General features: G+C 43.3%; 1 protein-coding gene across 1 annotated transcript; it reads left to right on the top strand.

Moving 5' to 3' along the window:
• The first annotated feature begins 2,721 nt into the window (after positions 1-2,721).
• Positions 2,722-12,531, top strand: PCK1 (phosphoenolpyruvate carboxykinase 1). The gene is made up of 10 exons (XM_030212388.1): positions 2,722-2,836; positions 3,299-3,562; positions 5,609-5,790; positions 6,287-6,490; positions 6,585-6,772; positions 7,835-7,997; positions 8,537-8,761; positions 8,873-9,004; positions 10,904-10,999; positions 11,569-12,531. Exons 2-10 carry the CDS (start codon positions 3,339-3,341, stop codon positions 12,021-12,023), a joined length of 1,869 nt encoding a protein of 622 aa, XP_030068248.1. The 5' UTR covers positions 2,722-2,836; positions 3,299-3,338; the 3' UTR covers positions 12,024-12,531.
• Positions 12,532-23,152: the final 10,621 nt, after the last annotated feature.

Below are 23,152 nucleotides of genomic sequence, written 5' to 3'. Positions count from 1 at the left end.
AACATGGTTAGATGATATCACGTAGAAAAATTAATGCTGGGATCAGATAAATGTCCTTAAGCATTCCCCCTCCCTCCAAAAAAGTAGTAACTGGGCTGAAGGTACAATCATTCACCAGATATTTTTAAAAACCTTTTCATCAAACAGTTAAGTTCCATTATCTATGTAATTCAACACGTACCTATGTAGACTGCAACAGTCTGAGCCTGGCCAAATATCCACTGTACTTCTGCAACCATAAATGAAAACAAGTCTTGCTCTTGTTCTTCAGGGCGAGCCGGCTCTCCTTCTTCCCTCCCCCGAGCTACAGGGTCCCAGGCTCCGCTGCCGGTGCTGACTCTACCGCTGAGGCATCGCTCTTCAAAATGGCCACCGAGACTTACAAGGGTGGCCTCCAAGACTTCAGCAGAAGTCTCGGCGGCCATTTTTAAAGAGCAAACCAGCAGCGGGGGAGGTTCAGCTCAGCGCCGGCAGCGGGCAGGAAAGACTGGTGATCTTTCCTGTCTGCCCCGAAGAATCCACTGGACCACCAGGGTGGTTGCCTTCTTCAGGTATGTACACTGGACTCGGAGCCTGGGACCCTGTAGCTCGGGGGAGGAAGAGAGGAGAGCCGGCTTGCCCTGAAGAACAACCGGCTCGCAAGATTCTAAAAAATTTAACAACCGGCTCTTGCAAGCCAGTGCGAGCCGGCTCCAGCACACCACTGGAACCGGCCAAAGATAGGCCTGATATTCACGTGGCCAAATATGGCCACCAAACTCACACTTAAAATCAGCGGATAACCAATTATATCACACGATATAACCAGCTAGCCACTAACTGTGAATTTTCAGCCAGTCACGGCTGGCCATGTCTCGCTGAAAATTCGCAGATATCCATTTGTGGTGTATTTAATTGGCTTTTGAATATCGGGGGGGGCAGGGAGCAGGACAACATTTTATAAGCTAAGCGTATAAGTGAGAGCCCCGCCCATTTCCATGCCCCCTTGCATTTACATTCTATGCCATTTACGCGCGGTCTTACAGACTAGCGCATAGGTGCCCTGCTTGTATTTATGCGTGTGAGAGCCAGTCTTATGTACATTCTCACGTGAAAGGGGTGTGTAAATTTGAGGGCCTAGTTATAGGACTGTCCTTCATGGCAACTGTTCTCTGTGCTTGAGAATAAAAGGCGTATTTATTTATAAAAATTTGCTCGACTGTGCTTTGAGATCAGGCTCATCAAGGCGGTTTACAATAATAACAGATAAAATAATGATGACCATCTCTTCTGGGCTAAGAATCAGGCCTGTAGCAGAGCCCAGTGAAAAATAAAATGGTTAAGGTGCTTGGAAAATAACTCTACAATTGCAAACGTATCTCGAAGGAATAAACAGAATGAAGCTATGAACACCATAAACTGGAGGTGCATCAGACAGATAAAGCCCTGCCTCCTCTGAAGGTAAATATCTCTTAGGCATGTTTATCATGGATATTATCTGATCACTGAGTTGGAGGGATAGGGACAGGGTTGAGTCCAGAGCCATAAAGAGCCATTAGCTTTCAAACTTTGAGCAATGAAATTTTTCTGTGTAGATTATAATCTTAACTTTTTGGCATTGCAGATGTAATGAAGAGCAGAACCACAGCAGAAGGGAGACTGTGTATCCTCAGGCTGCCTTAGCCACTTGCTTCAGGTTTTCATAGATTGCCTTTGATCTAGTTTAGTCTCGGGCTGCCATGTACATTTATACCCAACTGTGAATCCGTAAAAGAAGTTTGCAAGTGAACACATGATGGCAGCTTTGTCTGTTTCTGATGTTAATCCATTGTAGTGGAAGGAGAATTGATGAGAACAGCCTTAGCTCACACACACAGACACTCTGTCTCTCACACACTCTCTCATACAAACACACATACACTCTGTCTCTCTCTCATTCTCTTTCTGACACACACACACTCCATCTCTCACACACACTCTCAAACATACACACTCCGAGGAAAACCTTGCTAGCGCCCGTTTCATTTGTGTCAGAAATGGGCCTTTTTTACTAGTATATAATAAATACTTGATCAACAAATACCGTGACATTGATATACAGTTAGAACCTATGCCTATGGCAGGTTGGCAGGTCACACACCATCCCTTACTTTCCCTCCTCAAAAGAAATGGTCCAGTGCAGCAATGAAAAGACAAATCTCTTGGAAAGATCTTGCCTTGTTGTTGCAAACTGTACTTTATCCCATAGCAATGGAATCATTCCAAGGTAAGTAAACACACCTCGGACGAGCCCCCGACATACAACCAACTGATAGCAGCATGCATATTAAATTCAGGCACTGTGCAGTCCCTTCTTGTACTATTACCCTTGTCTGAAAACAAGCCTGTCTGCCAACTGTTTCAGTGAGCTCAGTGTGTGTACCCTGTATAAAGAAATAACCCTGCCCACTTGCATCAGAACTGAAGTAGGCCAAAGTTTACTTGACCAAAGTGTTATGCAAGCGCTTAATTCAGCATATTCAACAGGCTGGAAACCTTCTCTTTAGGTATTTAGCAATCAATAACTTGTTAAATGATTAGCCTTTTAAGGGCTTTATTTTCGCAAATCATTTGTGATAAAAGTTGTTGATGGCTTTACTCCAAGGAGGCAAGTCTGGCTCGATGACGAACAGGACAAGCCTCTGTCACCCGTGCCGGCTTGGGTGGACCATGCCTTCTGAAGAGTATTTAAGAAAGCTGCATCCTCCTTAGAAATGGAAGAAGAAGGGAAATACTTCAGAGAACCAAAGAAGCATAAGAAGAAAACTTGAAGGAACCAGCATAAAATTCTTTATCCTAAGACTTGGAAGGAATATTTGTAAGTAGCCCCTATGAGTGTCTTTCCTGTCCTACCTCTCTACTACTACTACTACTATTTAGCATTTTTATAGCGCTACAAGGCGTACGCAGCGCTGCACAAACATAGAAGAAAGACAATCCCTGCTCAAAGAGCTTAAATCTAATGGCAAAAAATAAAGTAAGCAAATCAAATCTCTCCATCATATTTATGCTATAGTTAACTCTAGTAATGTACCTTTCTGACAACCGTGTCAGTTCAGGGGACAAAGGGATGCTTTGCAAAGCTGAGGTACTTTTCATTGAACTAGCATAAAATGATCCAATTACAATGTTCTGAAAGATTTTGAGACGGCATACGTCTCTTCTACAGATGTCATTAAATTTTCTCTAGAACCTCCCTTGGCAATATGATGTGCTTTTTTAAATAAAAAAATATTCTAACTGAAAATATCTGTTAAAAGAGTGAACTGTTTGCTTGCAGATTGCTGTATTGTTGCTGAGACTCTTCATAGACAGGAAAAATGCCACCCCAGATTCAAGCAGGGCTCAAAGTTACTGGCAAAGTGGTTCAGGGAGATCTGAATAGCCTGACTCCAGAAGTGAGAGGTTTCATCCAAAGCAATGCCGCACTCTGTCAACCCGAGAGCATCCACATTTGTGATGGCTCAAATGAGGAGAACAAGAAGATATTGAACCTGATGGAGGACCTGGGCATGATCAAAAAGCTGACAAAGTATGAGAACTGGTAAGTGATCAGTAGCCTTCAACGGAAAAGGAAAATGCCAGTGATTGCTTAATTATAATAGGTTGTCTTTAATGTCCATTACTAAATAGTAGCAGACTCAACCCCTCAAAAACTTTAATAACATTTTTCAAAAAACCTCCAAGAACTTCACTGTGAAAAGATGACAGGCAACCAGGTCCATCCTAGTCATTGGGCAAGACTAGGTAGCTGTCTAGAGCAGAAGCTGCTGGGGTGCAGCAAAGAGCAGCTGCAGACAAACAAATGTAAATCTAGACAGACACACAACTCAAAGAACCATCAATGCTTACTTGTGCTTGCAGGAAGGGAAAAAGATATTGAGGGGCATTTTCGAACGGGGACGACCATCTCTAAGGGCGCCCAACTCTAAGGACGGTGCTGCGAAGGGGCGGGGCAACGCGTATTATCGAAATAAAATGGACGTCCATCTTTCGTTTCGATAATACGGTCGGGGACGCCCAAATCTTGACATTTAGGTCGACCTTAGAGATGGTCGTCCTCGGTTTTTGGCGATAATGGAAACCAAAGACGTCTATCTCAAAAACGTCCAAATCCAAGCCCTTTGGTTGTGGGAGAAGCCAGCATTTGTAGTGTACTGGTCCCCCTGACATGCCAGGACACCAACCGGGCACTCTAGGGGGCACTGCAGTGGACTTCAGAAATTGCTCCCAGGTGCATAGCTCCCTTATCTTGGGTGCTGAGCCCCCCAACCCCCCCCCCCCAGGTCCGCCTACCTGAAGTACACTGCACCCACTACAACTACTCCAGGGACCTCTATACTGCTGCGATGGACCTGAGTATGGCATTTGAGGCTGGCAAAAAAGTATTTTAAACTTATTTTTTATGGTGGGAGGGGGTTGGTGACTACTGGGAGAGTAAGGGGAGGTCATCCCCGATTCCCTCTGGTGGTCATCTGGTCAGTTGGGGCATCTTTTTGAGGCTTGGTCATGAAACAAAATGGACCAAGTAAAGTCAGCCAAGTGCTCGTCAGGGACGCCCTTCTTTTTTCTATTATCGGCCGAGGACGACCATATCCTAATCACGCCCTAGTCCCACCTTTGCTACCCTGCCGACACGCCCCCGTGAACTTTGGTCGTCCCTGCAATGGAAAGCAGTAGAGGGTGTCCAAAAATCGACTTTCGATTATGCCAATTTGGACGACCTTGCGAGAAGGACGCCTATCTCCCGGTTTGTGTCGAAAGATGGGAGTCCTTCTCTTTCGAAAATAAGCATGATTATGTCCTTGTGGAGGGGAACAGATTAGGGGCCTGAAAGTTCATTGGAAAGGGGGCATGTAAGTCTGAAGATTCCTTAGAGCACTCAATGTCCTTGCACTGGCGCTGCAAGCAATCTTTCAAAAATATGTTATTTTCCAAGCTAGGGTGTCTTCTGGATGCTGATTTGTTTCTCCACATCCTACTAATAATCATTGCTATAGTGCTACTAGATGTATGCATTATGTGCAGGTACTTTCTCTGTCCCAAAGGGGTTTTGTACCTGGGGTAATAGGGAGTTAAGTGACTTGCCCATGGTCACAAAGAGCTATAGTGGGAACTGAACCCAGGTTGCCAGGATCAAAGCCTGCTGCACTAACCATGAGGCCACTCTTCCTCTCCAGCTGTATGGAACTCTAATGTCCATAGAAGTTCTAGAGGAAAGTGGTCTCTTTGTAGGGATGTGACACCCTTCACTGGGCCAAGATAGGAATTATCCAAATCTGCTGTCGTGCATGACCTCAAATGCTCATGCACACCAACAATCTTGGATAATTTTTATTTATTCCACTTCATATATAGTCCACTAAATTGTAACATTTCAATGTAAACAACAAGAAATTTGAACAGCGTATCAACAGATGATGGTTCAGTGGAAGATGCTCATCTCATGCGATTTAACAGGTGACGCCAGCTTTTATGTCCAGTAAAGCGAGGCAGGGATGTATCTGATACTACTATTACCAGAAAACATGATCTAATGCTTGATGTTCTTGGTTGAGCATTAAATTGTTATTTCTTTATTTTTTAACAGCTGGCTGACTTTGACTGACCCTCGAGATGTGGCAAGGATTGAAAGCAAAACTGTCATCATTACTCAAGAGCAGAGGGACACCGTGCCAACAGCTAAAACTGGAGTGAGTCAACTGGGGCGCTGGATGTGCGAGGATGACTTTGAGAAAGCTTTCAAGGCGAGATTTCCAGGCTGCATGAAAGGTAAGGAAGAATGAAGAGCTTTACTCAAAATATGGCACAATGGCATCAATCAATGTCAATCTTCAGAGCTTGGTCACTGCTATTTAGATTGCTGCATTTTGCTATTGTTGGGTATGAGAGCACTGGGCACAAAGATATAACGGGAAAGAGAAGCAGAGACGGAGACATTAAAAAGTAACCAATGATTAGATTGGTTTTCTAGAATGCATTTCCTTGCCTTTCATAATTGCACCCTTATAATTGTAAATATGTTATGTCTTATTTACTGTGAATGATGAGACTGATATTGATGATAATTTATAACATTGCTAATGATCGTAATGATTTATTATGACTCCTACATGATGATCTGTGCCTCATGCTAGAGAGTTGACTAGCTATGTAACTTTTGAACATGGGTAGAGCAGAATATCTATATCCTCATGCTAAATCTGTCACTATATTCTTTCCTGTATTACACATCTCATTTATATGTCTGATTGCTTCTATGTTATAGGGCGTACTATGTATGTTATTCCCTTCAGCATGGGGCCTATTGGATCTCCGCTGTCCAAGATTGGGATTCAGTTGACAGATTCACCCTATGTGGTAGCCAGTATGAGGATCATGACTCGAATGGGAACAGCTGTCCTAGAATCACTGGGGGATGGGGAGTTTGTAAAGTGCCTGCATTCTGTTGGGTGCCCCCTACCACTGAAAAGTAAGTCCTCATGTCCTTTCCCCTCTGCTTGCATTCAACCCTGGATGAAGCAAAGGAGCTGCCATTCCTGATTGCGGTACTTTGTTTTTTTTAGATCCTTTAGTGAACAACTGGCCCTGTAATCCAGATTTGACTCTCATTGCTCATATCCCTGATCGCAGAGAAATAATTTCATTTGGCAGTGGCTACGGTGGAAACTCTTTGCTGGGGAAGAAGTGTTTTGCTCTCAGAATTGCCAGCAGAATTGCGAAGGAGGAGGGCTGGCTTGCTGAACACATGCTGGTAAGAACATAGAATGGTCATCATGCAATTAAAATGAATTAGAAAAATCCAAAAGGCTGAAGGAGTCTTAAAGGATCTGGTCTTCTGCTATATAGTTACTGTGTTTATTGCCTGTAATTTACTTCGTCATTGCCACACTTGTTATTGTAATTCATAACAAAAATGATCCCTATAGCTTTAACAAGAAAACCATACCTTATAAAGTAGATACTACTTTGCCAAAGATGGCAGTATCTGAAAAATTCAAGGCAGTGGATGATTCCTTTTTTAATCTGTTTTAGTGTTATTAAAGCTTAAGGGTGTAAATATAATGCATATATTCAGTGGCGTACCAAGGGGGGGCGGTGGGGGTGGTCTGCCCTGGGTGTGAACGGGTGGGGGGGTGCTCCATCCACCCCTCCCCCGGCGTGGCACAGTACCCCCCTGGCGTGGACCCCCCCAGCGCAGCGCCTCTCACTCCCCCCATCCGACAGTCCCCCCCACCTGGCTATCAGCTGAGCTCTGTGCACGGCACCTCGAATCTGCAGCGCTGCTGACTGTAAAAGAAGAAAACCGTCTCGTCGTTGACCCTTCACTCACTGAGTCCCGCCCTCTGATGTAACTTCCTATTTCCTCGAGGGCAGGACACAGTGAGTGAAGGGCCAACGACAAGACAGTTTTCTTCTTTTACAGTCAGCAGCGCTGCAGATTCGAGGTGCCGTGCACGGAGCTCAGTTGGTAGGCAGGTGGGGACTGTCGGGGGGGGGGGAGTGAGAGACACTGCGCCGGGGGGGGGGGGGGTCGCCAAGCACGGAACGCCACTGCATATATTTTTATTTATTTATTTATTTTGATATTTAGTTCATCCTCCAGATAATGCCCAGAACAGGTTATAAAATCATATACATAATAAAATGAACAAACAAATATCATTACAAGCAAATTAAAATGAAACATAATCAAAACACTTAAAACAAATATCTTTACGAACGTAATGAAATAATGTAACTTTGCTGTAACAGTCATGCTGTTTGCAATGGGCCTCATTATTTTGAGAAGTGAAAATGATTTCCTGTTCAATAGATATTGGGGATCACAAACCCTGAAGGAGAGAAGAAGTACTTTGTGGCTGCCTTCCCAAGTGCCTGTGGGAAAACAAATTTGGCTATGATGAACCCAACATTGCCTGGATGGAAAATTGAATGTGTGGGAGATGATATTGCCTGGATGAAGTTTGATGAGCAAGGTAACCTGTCTTGCCTGTTTTAAGAATGCAACACCAGGGGTGTAGCCAGACCTCGTGGTGGGAGGGGGCCAGAGCCCAAGGTGGGGGGCACATTTCAGTCTGCTGCCTCCCACCTCACCCGTCTCACCGCCTCATGCCCCCCTCCCCACTTCCTTGCCGCTTCCCCTCACCTCCTCGTCGCTCCCCTGTAAAAGCAAATACCTTTGCTGGCAGGGGTCCCCAACCCCCACCAGCCGAAGCCTTCTTCAGTGAACTCACGTAAAGGAGCATGCACAGGACATCAGCAAGAAGAAAGAGCGGGGCAGCGAACATGGCTGCGCCGTAGACCGGCGCTGAAGAAGGCTTCAGCTGCTGGTGGTTGGGGACACCCGCCAGCAAAACCAGGGGCCCGGATGAAATTTGTGGGGGCCCAGGCTCCCATGGCCCCACCTAGCTACACCCCTGCAGTGCGAGATGTTAAAATAGTCTAGTCACAGTGTATATTGCACAGCATGAACTTGGATCTCACTTCTTTACCTTTTGCATGCTTTAAATTGCAGGGAACCTAAGGGCTATCAATCCTGAAAATGGCTTTTTTGGGGTTGCACCAGGGACCTCAGTCAAAACAAACCCCAATGCCATGAAAACCATCCAGAAGAACACCATCTTCACCAATGTAGCGGAAACAAGCGATGGTGGGGTCTACTGGGAGGGTATTGATGAGCCACTTGGTTCAAGGGTTACTCTGACATCATGGAGAAACAAAGAGTGGATGCCTGACAATGGTAAGAGGAGAAAACATGAAAATATCATATGCACTCTGCTATTGCATTTTGATAGTTTCAGCTATTTGTCTGAGAGATTCAGTCACTAATAAGGCATCTTGATCTTTTCAGAGGAACCCAGTGCCCACCCCAATTCTCGATTCTGTACTCCAGCCAGTCAGTGTCCAATCATTGACCCTGCGTGGGAATCTCTGGAAGGAGTGCCCATTGAGGGCATCATCTTCGGGGGACGTAGACCTGTTGGTAAGAAATCTAGTTAAATGTGTTATATGCTAGAGAATTGTTTGAAGTAATTCGGTAATATATGCACCCTGTACTAATTGCCTTTCAGGGTAAAACATTGCAATGATAAAAAGAAAACTCTCCATAAAGCATGATTATCTCAAAATTAACACACACCCTAGAGGGTTTTATAGTATTTACAGAATGACTGTTCTCCCTCTGAGCTCCTATGTAAAAGTAATTATTTCCTAACCTAGTATGTTTACTCATTTGTATGTGTAATTTTTTATGTATGTAAATTTGCTATCTGCATAGGACTGTTGTGATATGTGGGCTACAAGAGTTGTACAATAAATAATAATATTCCTTTACATGGCAGCTGGAAATTTTTTTTTTTTTTTTTGGGGGGGGGGGGTGAATTTTTAAAAGCTTTGTCAGGATTTATGCATGGAAAACTATGATATGTGATCTGTGTGCTCTTAAGAGGATTTTCAGCATGTAAAACCATGCATGTAAGTCCATAATATGAATACATTTCATAAATTTGGCCATGTCAAAGATAGGTATTCTGGAGGTGTTTTATGAGATTTTGCCAGGTCATGGCAGCCGACCTGGACTGTGGAAGGTGGAGGCTGTAGCTGGCCTCAGGTTCTTACCATTTTTTAAGTTTTTAACAACGTTACCCATTCTCTACTAGTTTAGATGTAACTAACCTACCAATTTTAAGACATTATTTTCAAATAGGTAAATTTAATTATAAACATTCAGCCACATATACACTTGATATTCAAACCAAGTTATGGGGCATCTGGTATATGAAAATCAAGTGGTTTGGTGTGGGCTTAAAATTGCATGTACAACTTTATCCTCCATCCCCACCTCCCATTTATGTAACAAATCACCTCAATCATGCTATCTGTAGAGGTCTTCTCCCATTGTCTCCCCTGCCCCTCAAAGCTTCAAATGTCAGGTCAATATTCAAGTGCCACTGCCAGAAATTTTTTTAAGTCAGTTGTTTCAGTGAAAAAATGTGTAGATATTCAAAGCCGCTCTCTAGATAGTGACTGGTACTGAGTGTCCAGATAAGGCGGTCAACGGTGGAGCTTATCTGGATAATGACACTAGTCAGTCTACTATCCAGATAACTTATCCAGTTATCTTAGGATGTCTTTCTACCTGCCCTAAATTAGCAAACTGACCTATTCCCACTTATTTCACACTAGCACTAGCCACATACTGCCAGATTCTATATATTGCGTCTAGTGTTCTGCGCCTAAATCTAAGCATATTCTAGATTTACGTTTAACTTAATTGGCTTAACAAGCCAATCAGTGTTGTTAAGAGCACTTAACAAGCAATAATAAGCACTAATTGGCAATAATTAGAATTTACACATATAACCCGCTAAGAGTATCCTGTAACTCACTGCGCCTAAATTCTAAGGCGCACATCCAAAAAGGGGCATGGTTATGGGCAGGGAAATGGGCATTTCATGGGTGTTCCCAAATTTACACGTGTTGTTATAGAATATGGCCCAGTCTGAATAACTGTACGCTCAGGGATTTACACCACATTTTCGTTGGTGTAAATGGATGCGCGTAGTTTTAGGTGCTGGGATATCTATTCTATTTACCGTGCCTAAATCTTATAGAATACACTTAGGCAAAAATGATTTCCACACCATATATAGAATCGCTCCCATAGTGTAGATGTGGTCTGTAAGGATAAGTGCTTTTCAGTAGTGACCTGATATATTATACAATGTTAGTTATTTTGAATAACTGTATAATTATTTTGGAGACTGGTAGCAGGCCACGTTTGAATATGGCACTCATTTCCTTGTCCTCTAAAAGTGCCTAGACTTCAAGCTTGTGAAAGTTTTGTATATTTAAGGATCCCTGCATTTTTTTTTATTGGTAGGTGTGCCCTTGGTATATGAAGCACTCAACTGGCAACATGGAGTTTTTGTGGGGGCAGCAATGAGGTCCGAAGCGACAGCAGCAGCTGAGCACAAAGGTATGTCAGCTTTGATGGCTTAATGGAAATATTTGGTGATTAATGTTGCTTGGTGACTAAGGAAGCCAGTAGCAAACCACTCTGCTAATAGTATACTAAAAACCATCATGCAAGTGAAGGCCCCCATAAATTGTTCGTGGCTTGGCACTTGCATACAAGGGACTACTTTTACTTATCTAAGGCAAAACAAACCCCAGTTCTGAGGCAAAAAATGATCCTGTAAACTCCATAACATTCCATGAGCATTGTTGAATCTAGTGCTATTATAATCACGACATAGTAGTATCTGTAACATTCCATGAGATTCTATAAAGACTCCATAACATTCCATGAGCATTGCTGAATCTAGTGCTATCATAATCACGACATAGTAGTATATGTAACATTACATGAGATTCTATAAAGACTCCATAACATTCCATTAGCATTCTTGAATCTAGAGCTAGTATAATCAGCTCAGAGAGAATCGCAATATAATAATATCCAAATGGATGTGCTCAAATTAGGAAGATGGAACAAAATGTATCAATCTCTGGAGCACATATTTATACATTGTTTTTATTTGACAGGCAAAATCATTATGCACGACCCCTTTGCCATGCGGCCTTTCTTTGGCTACAACTTTGGAAGATATCTGGCCCACTGGCTTAGCATGGAGCATCACCCATCTGCCAAGCTGCCCAGGATCTTCCATGTCAACTGGTTTCGCAAGGACTTGCAAGGCAGGTTCCTCTGGCCTGGCTATGGAGAGAATTCACGTGTGCTGGAATGGATCTTCAATCGAATCAACGGTCAGGACTGTGCTAGACAGACCCCCATTGGCTATGTCCCTACTGACACAGCCTTAAATCTGAAGGGCTTAGGGGATATCAACATGAAAGAGCTGTTTGACATTTCAAAAGAATTTTGGCAAGAGGAGGTGGAAGACATTAAAAAATATTTTGATGAACAAGTCAATGCAGACCTTCCTTATGAAATTGAAAGAGAGCTGCTTGCTTTAGAACAGAGGATAAAACAGTTATAAGGATTAGAAGAGAGGTTTATTAATGAGTTCCGGAACTTTTTTTTGTGCTGAAAACTGGGGGGTGGGAAACGTATCTCTTTGAATTGCCAAAAGGTAGCATTAAAACTAGGCAATGACAAATAAGGAGCAGTCATCCAAAAGAAATTAATTCATACTTCCATTTAAGAGAATTAAGAAGTGATTTAAATGGAGCATGAAGTACCTGTAGATGCAACATTTCAGGTTTTTTAGCTATAATTTGAGTGCATGTAAAATATACAATTATTCTTATATTGTGTAGTTATTTTTTATCAGAGGGAGTGAGACAGTGTGTGTGTGAGAGAGAGAGAGAGACTGTAACACTTTTATTTAAATATATTATTTCATGAAGCATTTTCTTTAGAAAGATAGCTAATCTGAAATTAAAGGGAATGTTATTGTTTGTCAATAATATGTATTTTATATTATTTTTCTATTCTATTCTATTAATTTATTGTAACTTCCTATTATTGTATGTCTCATTAAAGTAGTAAATGTTTTTACTGAACTGTAGGCATCTTTGGTCTTTGCACCTTTTCTTTCACTGACCTTTCACAATCTCCTGATTTACTACTAAAACACTTGGCCTATATCCATGGAGGGAGAGATCTCCTGAAATTGAACACATGCCCACCTGCAAGTGAATGTGTGCAATAAACAACACTTCACTTGTGCAAGGGTTTAGGGCCAGATCTGCCTTGAACCCTTGCAAGAGTGAAATGTTTGTTTCAGAAAGGTCTCTAATAATGCAAATATATATATTGCTTTATTTTGGATTTAGTTCCCACCTTTTTCAGTAGTCACTCAAGATGAGCTATATTCAGGTACACCACGTATTTCCCTGTCCCCAGAAGGTTTATAATCTATGCTTGTACCTGAGGCAATGGAGGGTTAAGGGTCCCTTTTACCAAGCAGTGGCAAAAGGGAGCCAGTTATTTTACACATGTGCCGAGGCCCCCTTTTACCGCAGTTGGTAAAAGGGAAGTCGCACTTTCCTACAGGAATTGGCTGGGCAGCAAGTAAAGCACTTGCTGTGCGGCCATTTCAGGGGGGGGGGGAGCCCTTACCACCACCCATTGAGGTGGTGGTAAGGGCTTTTGCGTTAACCCGGCGGTAACCAGGCAGCGTGCGGCACTGCCCGATTACTGCTAGGTACACTCCGGCACTACGAAAATACATTTTTGTAGAGCCGGAAATGACGGCACGCTAGGGTTGGGAAGTACCACTGGGCTGCTGCGGTAGCCCGGCGGTACTTCCTGTATAGCGAGCGATAAGACCGCGTTGGGCTTACCGCCGCTTATTAAAAGGAGCCCTGAGTGACTTGTCCAAGATCAGAAGGAGCAGCAGTGGAAGTTGAACCAAGCTTCTCTGATTGTCTCCCCAGTACTGTAACCACTAGGCCACTCCTCTGCTCCAATAGGTCTCTAATATATGCAAACGGATCTTATGCATATTCATTGAGGCAAAACTTGTCAGATTAGATCTGCTTCCAGGAGAAGGTAGAGAAGCACTGCTGTATATAATTTGATGCCTGAAGCACCTTGTTCCAACTCCTATACAGTGATACCTCGGTTTTCGTCGATAATCCGTCCGAAAACAATCGGCGCAATCCGAAACCGACGAAAACCGAGGCAATTATTTCTGAGCAGGAGAACGCGTGGGTCGCCCTTTGTTTTTGCAAAATTAGCAGCGAGGTCAGGTGGGCACGCCGACGAAATCCGAGATAAATTTTTCGTGGAAAAAATCGACAAAAACTGAAACCGATGATAACCGAAGTCAATGAAAACCGAGGTATTACTGTATATCACCCTACTGAAGCATACCATCTACTGGCAGAGTTATATTTTAATAACATTTTACCTTCTTTCCTACTGGAAAGTCATTTAAACTGGCAAATCCTAATTTCATATAGCTTGCTTTAACAGTTTCAAAGCTCCATAAGTCTCACAAATGGGCCATTTTACTAAACTGAGGGGCCCTTTTACGAAGCCGCATAAGTGTCTACACACGCCCAACGCACGCCCAACGCACGCCAAAATGGAGTTACCGCACGGCTACTGCATGACCCGTGTGGTAATTTCATTTTTGGCACGCATCCACTACGTGTGCCCGATAAATACTTTTTATTTTCTGGTGCGTGTCAGCTACGTGCGCCAAGTGGCATTTGGCGCGTATAGGTCATTACCACCCTGTTACCACGTGAGACTGTACTGCTAGGCCAATGGCTGGTGATAAGGACGTGCGGCAATTTTCATTTTGCTGTGCGTCCAGTTTCGGCAAAAATTTTAAAAAGGCATTTTTTTTGCAGGTGCGCTGAAAAATGATTCTGCGCGTGCCCAAAACATGTGTCTACACTACCGCAGACTATTTTCAGCGTATCTTAGTAAAAGGACCCCTGAAATAAGCACTTAACATGTAGATAGTGCCTAGAAACAGGCTACTGCAGCACTGCATTAAGGGCTTCTGTGGTAGTTTTAATTTTAATTATTTATTTTATGTGGATTTTGCTCACACCTTTTTCAGTAGTAGCTCAAGGTGAGTTACATTCAGGTACTCTGGATATTTCTCTGTCCCAGGAGGGCTCACAATCTAAGGTTTAACTAAGGCAATGGAGGGTTAAGTGATTTGCCCAAGATCACAAGGAGCAGTAGTGAGATTTGAACTGGCCACCTCTGGATTTCAAGACTGTTGCTCTAACCACTAGGCCACTCCTCCACTCCACAGTTTGTCTGTTACCATGATTACTAAAATGTTCTGTTAGGGGGCATTGCATGGGTGAAGAATGAGCATGGACGCATTAGCCAGCTAGCGCATTACACTTTTCGCACACTAATTAGCTAATGCACAGTTAACGCAGGATCACTTAGGGCTAGATTCTATATATCATAGTTTCCCAACACGTGGTACACATAGCCCAAGGGATACATGAGACCTTCTCAGGGGGCACACAGTCTCAAGTGTGATGGCATCCATCCCTCCATCTCCCTCCCCACCTCCCATACCTTTTCAAAGCTGTCTTACAGAGGTTGCCGTAAGCGGGGCAGCGACAATGCACTGCTCATGCCAACATTGGCGCCTTCTGTATGACGCAACTTCCTGTTTCTGCATAGGTGGGCGGGAAGGTCAGACTGAAGGCTCCGATGTTGGCATGGGCAGCATGTTGTGAATCGCTGCCAGCTGCCAGCAACCTCTCTAAGACAGCTTAAAAAAGGTGTGGGGATGTGGGATCGGGAAGGGGAGGATGGGGTATTCGGTTGATACTTGTTAGGGGCTTGAAAATGTTGGGATACCCTGCTATGTATGGCGCCTAAAAGATTGGTGCAGAAAAAAAGTTACATAAGTGGTATTCTATAAGCCATGCCTAAAATTTGGGGCAGTTTATAGAATTAATGCTTAAGTGGAGAGTTTGTGCATAAATTTAGATATCGCCAACGAAAACATGGTGCAAAAGCCCACACCTAAATTTATGCATAGGGTACTACCGTATTATTCTACAATTACACGCATAACTCAAAACCACACCCCTAATCCACTCCAAAATGCCCATGACCCTCCCATGTCTGCACCCCTTCTTTGAACAGCATGTAAATTTGAGGCATGGATCCTACACCTAACTTTACACAGGTAAGTCCCAATTAAATCTAATTAGTGTCAATAATTGCTTGTTAAAAGGCAATTATCAGCACTAATTGGCTCATTATTCTATTAAATTGCACATGCAAATCGAGAAGGCGCCTAAATTTGCATGCACAATTTTTGGCAACTTATATAGAATCGGGGGGGTTAGCGCTTCCTAAATAGAAGGCAGTACATGGTCTCACACTAACTGTCAGCAAGTAGTGTGCGCTAATGGAAAAATTAATGCATGACTGACAATAAAAAATACAGAAATGTCCCTTCTTGATGCAACGTTAGTTAAAATCTTCCGTTAAAATGCGTCAAGCCAAAAACGTAATGCACTTTAAAAACGGTCCTGAAGTATGCATGGAATATTATTGGGTACATTGTTAGAAACCACTTACCCTGGACTACTTAAAATACACGTTAGAAAACTATCATAATTTATGTGCTGCAGAAGACCATATTGCAATAGGAAGTTACTACAGTAATGCATAGGAATAAAAAAGCATGACTGCATAATACACCGTAACATATCAAGGCATATCCAGGCAGCTAGTTTACAACAAACCTACAGTACAGTGTGTAGAGATGTGTGTCAGGGCAGCCATTTTAACTCCTGCTTTGAGTCAACTGCTTAGGGAAGAGCATCATGGAAATCTAAAATGGAGACTACCTGCAGATCTCATTCAAACATGTGTACCCTGCTTACCAGGGTATTTACACATCAGAAAGCAAAGATAAACCACTGAAAACACCACTAAACACCTCTCTAGTCCTACGAAATGTGTACAGTACAGTACCTATAGATATTTGCACCCGTGTGAATGAAATGAAGAAAGAATTCCTGCTCCAAGGAGCTTACAATCTCATTTACAAACAGACACTGATGGACACTGAGGAGCAAACTTGGCTCCTGAAATGTAGTCAGGATACTAGACGTCTCTCTCTTTCTGTCTCTGTCTTCCTTTTCACTCATTAACAGATGTCTGGATCACATTGCAATCAGTACTAGAATAGATAGCAGAATCAGTAATAGGAACTTTCATGAGAAGGGAAGTAGACAAAAAGAGCCAGATGGCAGTTCTTTGGTCTTGGATTCTGGGAAGCCCCAGAGCTCATAGCTCCCCGGAGCTCAGTGCTGTGGGTTCTTGAACACCCCAATATTGAGCAAACTTGTAGATTGTGTTCAGGGAGGAATAACTTCCACTGGGTTTAGCACCTCCAATCATTTTGAACAGTTGGTTCCTATGCCTGAGCATCATCTGACTCTCTTTCTCTCTTGATTTTTCTGTCTGTCTCCTTTTCCTTGGTGTAGAAGAGAAAAACACTGAAAAGGAACTAAAAGCAGAAGAAAGACAAGAATAGGAGCAGAAAGATTAGGAGGCCAATGCAGTAAGCTGCTCTGACTCTTTGCAAAAGCATCACTATGTGATAAAAATGACAAAGAACAGGCACAGTTTTGCTTGTGAAAAGTTTGCATATGCTATTTGCTGGATTTTTCATGCATAATTTAGCTTCTGTAATGCAGAAATCTAGGTCATGAGCTACATAATTTGGCAAAACCTAATGGGTCAATATTCAGCGGGCTTTAACCAGGTAGAAGCCAATTGTACCTGGTTAACCGCCACTGACTAGCTTCTAGCCAGATATTCAGCAGCTCTTAACCATATACCCTGGGATTCTATATATGGCACCTTAATTTCTGCAAGGAAATCAAAGCGTATTCTATAATAATGTGCGTAACTTAATTGGTTAACTAGCTAATCAGCGTTGTTAATTGGATCTTAACAAACAATTATCAGCACTAATTGGCATTAATTAAGATTTAAATGCACAGTGGAGGAGTAGCCTAGTGGTTAGGGTGGTGGACTTTGGTCCTGGGGAACTGAGGAACTGAGTTCAATTCCCGGCACAGGCAGCTCCTTGTGACTCTGGGCAAGTCACTTAACCCTCCATTGCCCCATGTAAGCCACATTGAGCCTGCCATGAGTGGGAAAGCGCGGGGTACAAATGTAACAAAAAAAAAACAAAAAACTCGCTAAAAGTATTCTGTAATGTGGTATGCCTAAATTCTAAGTTGCGTAGTTGAAAAGGGGGTGTTGCCATGGGTGGCGCATGGGCATTTCTAAAATCTATGTGTGTTGTTATAGACTAGACCTGCTCTGCACTTAATTTAGGTGTTGGGATTTACGCCAAGTAAAACATGGCGTAAATTGCTGCGACTACATTTGGTCATGTGAAGAGGTGCACGGTGTTATTCTATATACCATGTGGAAATTTAAGCCTATTCTATAAAATTTAGGTGTATTTTACAGAATACGCCTAGGCATATTTTTTTTCACGTGGAATTTTCAGGTGCCATATTTAGAATCTAGCCCATAGGGGGTAATTCTCTATGGGTCATATAGGTGCTGGGATGATGTGCATTAAGGGCTAGATTCTATTATATGGCACCAAAAAAAATCAGCGTTGAAAAATGTGCTCTTCTATAAGCCACGCTTAAAGATAGGCTCTTACGTCTGGAAATCTTTAGGCAATGTGGTGCAAATTATCCCCGTTATTCTATAACAACGTACCTTCATTTTAGGAATACCCCCATTATGCCCATGACCCTCCCATTTCTGCACCCCCTTTTTCAGATCGCATGTAAATAATAGGTGTGGATCCTGCACCTAAATTTCTGTGTGTAATTGCCAATTAAGTCTAATTAATGCCAATAATTAATTGTTAAAAGGCCAATTATTGGCACTAATTTGCTCATTATTCAATTAAATTGTTTGTGCAATTAGGACACATGCCCAAGTTTGTGCATTTAGTGACTTTTATAGAATTAGGGGGTAAGTGTGAATTCTATATCGAATACCAGTGTAAGTCAGGGGCGTAGCCAGACTGGCGAGTGGGAGGTCCAGAGCCCAAGGTGAGGGAGCACATTTTAGCCCCCCACTGGTGCTGCCGCCCCTCCCTGTCCCTTTTGACCCCCCTCCCCAACCCTCACCTGCCACCGCCTAGTACCTTTGCTGGTGGGGGTCCCCAACCCCCACCAGCCGAAGTCACCTTCAGCGCCGGTCTCCAAGTCTGGCGCGCTCGCTGATCTGGATTCTGTTTCTGTGTGCAGGATGTCAGGACTCACAGAAACAGAATCCAGGTCAGCAACGCGCTGGAGACCAGCGCTGAAGAGGACTTCGGCTGGCGGGGGTTGGGGACCCCCGCCAGCAAAGATACCTGACAGCGGCGGTGGGGGAGGGTTGGCGGCAGGGGGAGGGGGTTGAATGTGGCAGGTGAGGGTCGGTGGCGGAGGGGGTGAAAGCAGGGGGGCCAGGGCTAAATCTGCAGGGGCCCATGCCCCCGTGGCCCCACCTAGCTACGCCCCTGGTGTAAGTCCTCAGTTATGCACCTAATTTTAGGCATGAGCGCCTATGCTACCTCAATGCCTGGTGTAAATGCTTGTGCCTAACTGATAGTATTCTATAACTCATGTGTGTGAGTGTAAGTCACCTTTAGTACTTTAATCTTTATTAAAATGGACTCGATACGGCACCGTGTTTCGGCAAAAGTGCCTGCCTCAGGAGTCTGTATATTGTTGTAGTGCAAAAACAAACTGAGAGTTTTGCAGAAGAAAGTATGGCGTCGTACGTTCTAATTTTACGATCTACCACTGCATTCTAAGCTTTTAGTTTGCTTTTGTGTACTGTTGGTTCTCACGCATCACTTGGGCATCATCAGTCTTCTTAAAGACTTGAGCCTGATTTTACTACTTTCGTCTTCAAAACTCTGTTTGTTTTTGCACTAACTTTCCATCTCGTCTCCTTGGTTTTTGGAAAAGTCCTGTTGATCACGCTACTCTCTTGCTTCAGTATTCTCCTCACTGTAGTGGATCCTGTTTCTCCACCTTGGTGGTTGATCCTTGTCTTGCTAAGTGTTAGGCACGCTTTTGACCTGCCCATGCCCCTCGCAGGTCCACATCAACTATAGCCAATAATTGCTTGTTAATGCCACTTAGAAGCTAATTTACCAATTAAGCTACCATGCAGCTGACAGTATTCTATAACTTGCGTGTTTAACTTTGCCTTCTAAGCATTAAATTGTGCACACAAGTTTATAGAATTAGGACGACAGTGTCGCTGAATATCCGGTCAAATCATCTTGGCACTATCCAGGTTGAGCTGGGGCAGTCTGGAAGTGGGGGGTGGAGTGAGCAAAGGTGGAGCTGAAAGTTATCTGGCCACTACCAGTATTCAATGCCCAGTTATCCAGGCAAGTGAGGCCAATAAAGTGATGTCCTAACTTGCCCAGATGGCTTTCCAGGTATTGGTACATAAGCACATAAGCACCGCCATGCTGGGAAAAGACCAAAGGTCCATCAAGCCCAGCACTCTGTCTCCGACAGCGGCCAATCCAGGTCCCAAGAACCTGGCAAAACCCCAAAATTTAATAATGATCAATGGACTTTTCCTTCAGGAATCTGTCCAGACCCCCTTTAAACTCAGCAAGGCCAGCTGCCGTCACTACCTTCTCCGGCAATGAGTTCCAGAGTCTAACTACACGCTGAGTAAAGAAAAACTTTCTCCGATTTGTTTTAAACCTACCACATTCTGATTTCATCTTGTGTCCCCTGGTTCTATTATTGTTAGAAAGTGTAAACAAACACTTCACATCTGTCCGCTCTACCCCACTCATTATTTTGTAGACCTCTATCATATCACCCCTCAGCCGCCTTTTCTCCAGGCTAAAGAGTCCTAGCCTTCTTAACCTCTCCTCATAAGGTAGTCGTCCCATCCCTTTTATCATTTTTGTCGCCCTTCTCTGCACCTTCTCCAATTCCTTTATATTTTTTTTGAGATGAGGCGACCAGAACTGAACACAATACTCCAGGTGCGGTCGCACCATGGAGCGATATAACAGCTTTATAACATCCCCATGCTTGTTTTCCATCCCTTTTCTAATAATACTCAACATACCCAGATACGTTCTGAAGAACTGGATGTTCAGTGCCGGAATCCAGGGGCACTTTTTTAAAAACAAAACTTAAATACACCTCTCGGAGGAATAGTTACATTTTTCTGTGATAACTTCAATTTTATGCAGGCTTCATTGCAGAAAAAAAATCCTCATGAAGCCATTTTAATATTTGTGGGGCCCTTTTACTAAGCAGCGGTAGGGCTAATGTGTGGGTAGCATGTGCCAAATCAGCACCACCGCAGGGGTACCGTGGGTGCCCTGCAGTAGTTTCAAAGTTGGCACACACTATTTTCTATTTTCTACCATGGGGGGGGGGGGGGGGGGGGCGTTCCCAGCGGTAATTGGCAGCATGGCCACATTGGCCCGTGCTGCCTGATTACCGCACGAGTAGTGCGTGAGCCCTTACCATTAGGTCAATGGGTGGTGGCAAGGGCTCAGGCAGTAAATAGCCACACGCTACTTTTGATTTTACTGCACGGCCATTTACTGTCCCCGTTAAAAAGAGTGGACAAAGGGGAGCCGGTTGATATTGTGTATCTGGATTTTCAAAAGGCGTTTGATAAAGTACCTCATGAAAGACTACAGAGGAAATTGGAGGGTAATGGGATTGGAGGAAATGTCCTATTGTGGATTAAAAACTGGTTGAAGGATAGGAAACAGAGAGTGGGGTTAAATGGGCAGTATTCACAATGGAGAAAGGTAGTTAGTGGGGTTCCTCAGGGGTCTGTGCTAGGACCGCTGCTTTTTAATATATTTATAAATGATTTAAAGATGGGAGTAACTAGCGAGGTAATTAAATTTGCTGATGACACAAAGTTATTCAAAGTCGTTAACTCGCGACAGGATTGTGAAAAATTACAGAAGGACCTTACGAGACTGGGAGACTGGGCGGCTAAATGGCAGATGACGTTTAATGTGAGCAAGTGCAAGGTGATGCATGTGGGAAAAAAGAGCCCGAATTATAGCTACGTCATGCAAGGTTCCACGATAGGAGTTACGGACCAAGAAAGGGATCTGGGTGTCGTCGTCGATAATACACTGAAACCTTCTGCTCAGTGTGCTGCTGCGGCTAGGAAAGCTAATACAATGTTGGGTATTATTAGGAAAGGTATGGAAAACAGGTGTGTGGATGTTATAATGCCGTTGTATCGCTCCATGGTGCGACCGCACCTTGAGTATTGTGTTCAATTCTGGTCGCCGCATCTCAAGAAAGATATAGTAGAATTGGAAAAGGTACAGAGAAGGGCGACTAAAATGATAGCAGGGATGGGATGACTTCCCTATGAAGAAAGATTAAGGAGGCTAGGGCTATTCAGCTTGGAGAAGAGATGGCTGAGGGGAGACATGATAGAGGTATATAAAATAATGAGTGGAGTGGAACAGGTGGATGTGAATCGTCTGTTCACGCTTTCCAAAAATACTAGGACTAGGGGGGCATGCGATGAAACTACAGTGTAGTAAATTTAAAACAAATAAGAGAAAATATTTCTTCACCCAACGCATAATTAAACTCTGGAATTCGTTGCCGGAGAACGTGGTGAAGGCGGTTAGCTTAGCAGAGTTTAAAAAGAGGTTAGACAGTTTCCTAAAGGACAAGTCCATAAACCACTACTAAATGGACGGGAAAAATCCACAATTCCAGGAATAACATGTATCGAATGTTTGTACGTTTGGGAAGCTTGCCAGGTGCCCTTGGCCTGGATTGGCCGCTGTCGTGGACAGGATGCTGGGCTCGATGGACCCTTGGTCTTTTCCCAGTGTGGCATTACTTATGTACTTTTTCCCAGCCGTGGTGAAAAAATGACCCAATGCTTGCCGATTTAATGCATCCACGCTACTGCCAGCCACTTTTTAGCACAGCTTAGTTAAAGGACCCCTAAATGAGCCAGCATGGTACTGATTCATGCCCACAATCTCACAGGTGATAGTATATCTGTTCGAAAAGGACAAAAAAGCTACTATATTTAAAGACTAGTAGAAAATAGCAAAACAGAAGAAAAAAGAATTAGGATGAAAGAGTTAATAGAAAAATAAAAGCAAAATAAGAAACCAGGAGATGTTCCTAGAGGAGCAATATGTATGCAGCCAGATTCCCGCAGACTGTATTAGTTTGTCCTTTTACAGACTTCTGCTTAGAGAAACGAGAAGACAAAATTGTTTTATGATGATGGTTCGCCTTACACGTTAAATATTCTGTTGAACAAATATTTAGTACTCTGCAAATCTAATCATCTGCATTTCAATTATCCCTGCAGTCCCAAAGATCAACTTTAATCCTATCTCACTTACATATATTAAAAAATGTAAATGTTCCTGTGCATTTCCACAATGTAATGCTTGGTGTATGGTTGGCCAGATTAATGACTTGTCTAACTACCCTTTGGTCCCCATTAATTTGATAATTTAGTTACTTCTGTAGATCCCCCCTAAAAATGAAACACGCTGCTCGTTCAAATTCAGGTCTCTGCTCCATGGAAATGAGATATTTAAGCTCGTGGAAGGACAGCACTCGTAGATCAGAAATATTTAAG

The sequence above is a fragment of the Microcaecilia unicolor genome, chromosome 8 (assembly GCF_901765095.1).
Source record: "Microcaecilia unicolor chromosome 8, aMicUni1.1, whole genome shotgun sequence".
NCBI lineage: Eukaryota > Metazoa > Chordata > Amphibia > Gymnophiona > Siphonopidae > Microcaecilia > Microcaecilia unicolor.
The sequence above is the reverse complement of the archived record's forward strand: the minus strand, read 5'-3'. Positions and strand labels throughout refer to the sequence as shown.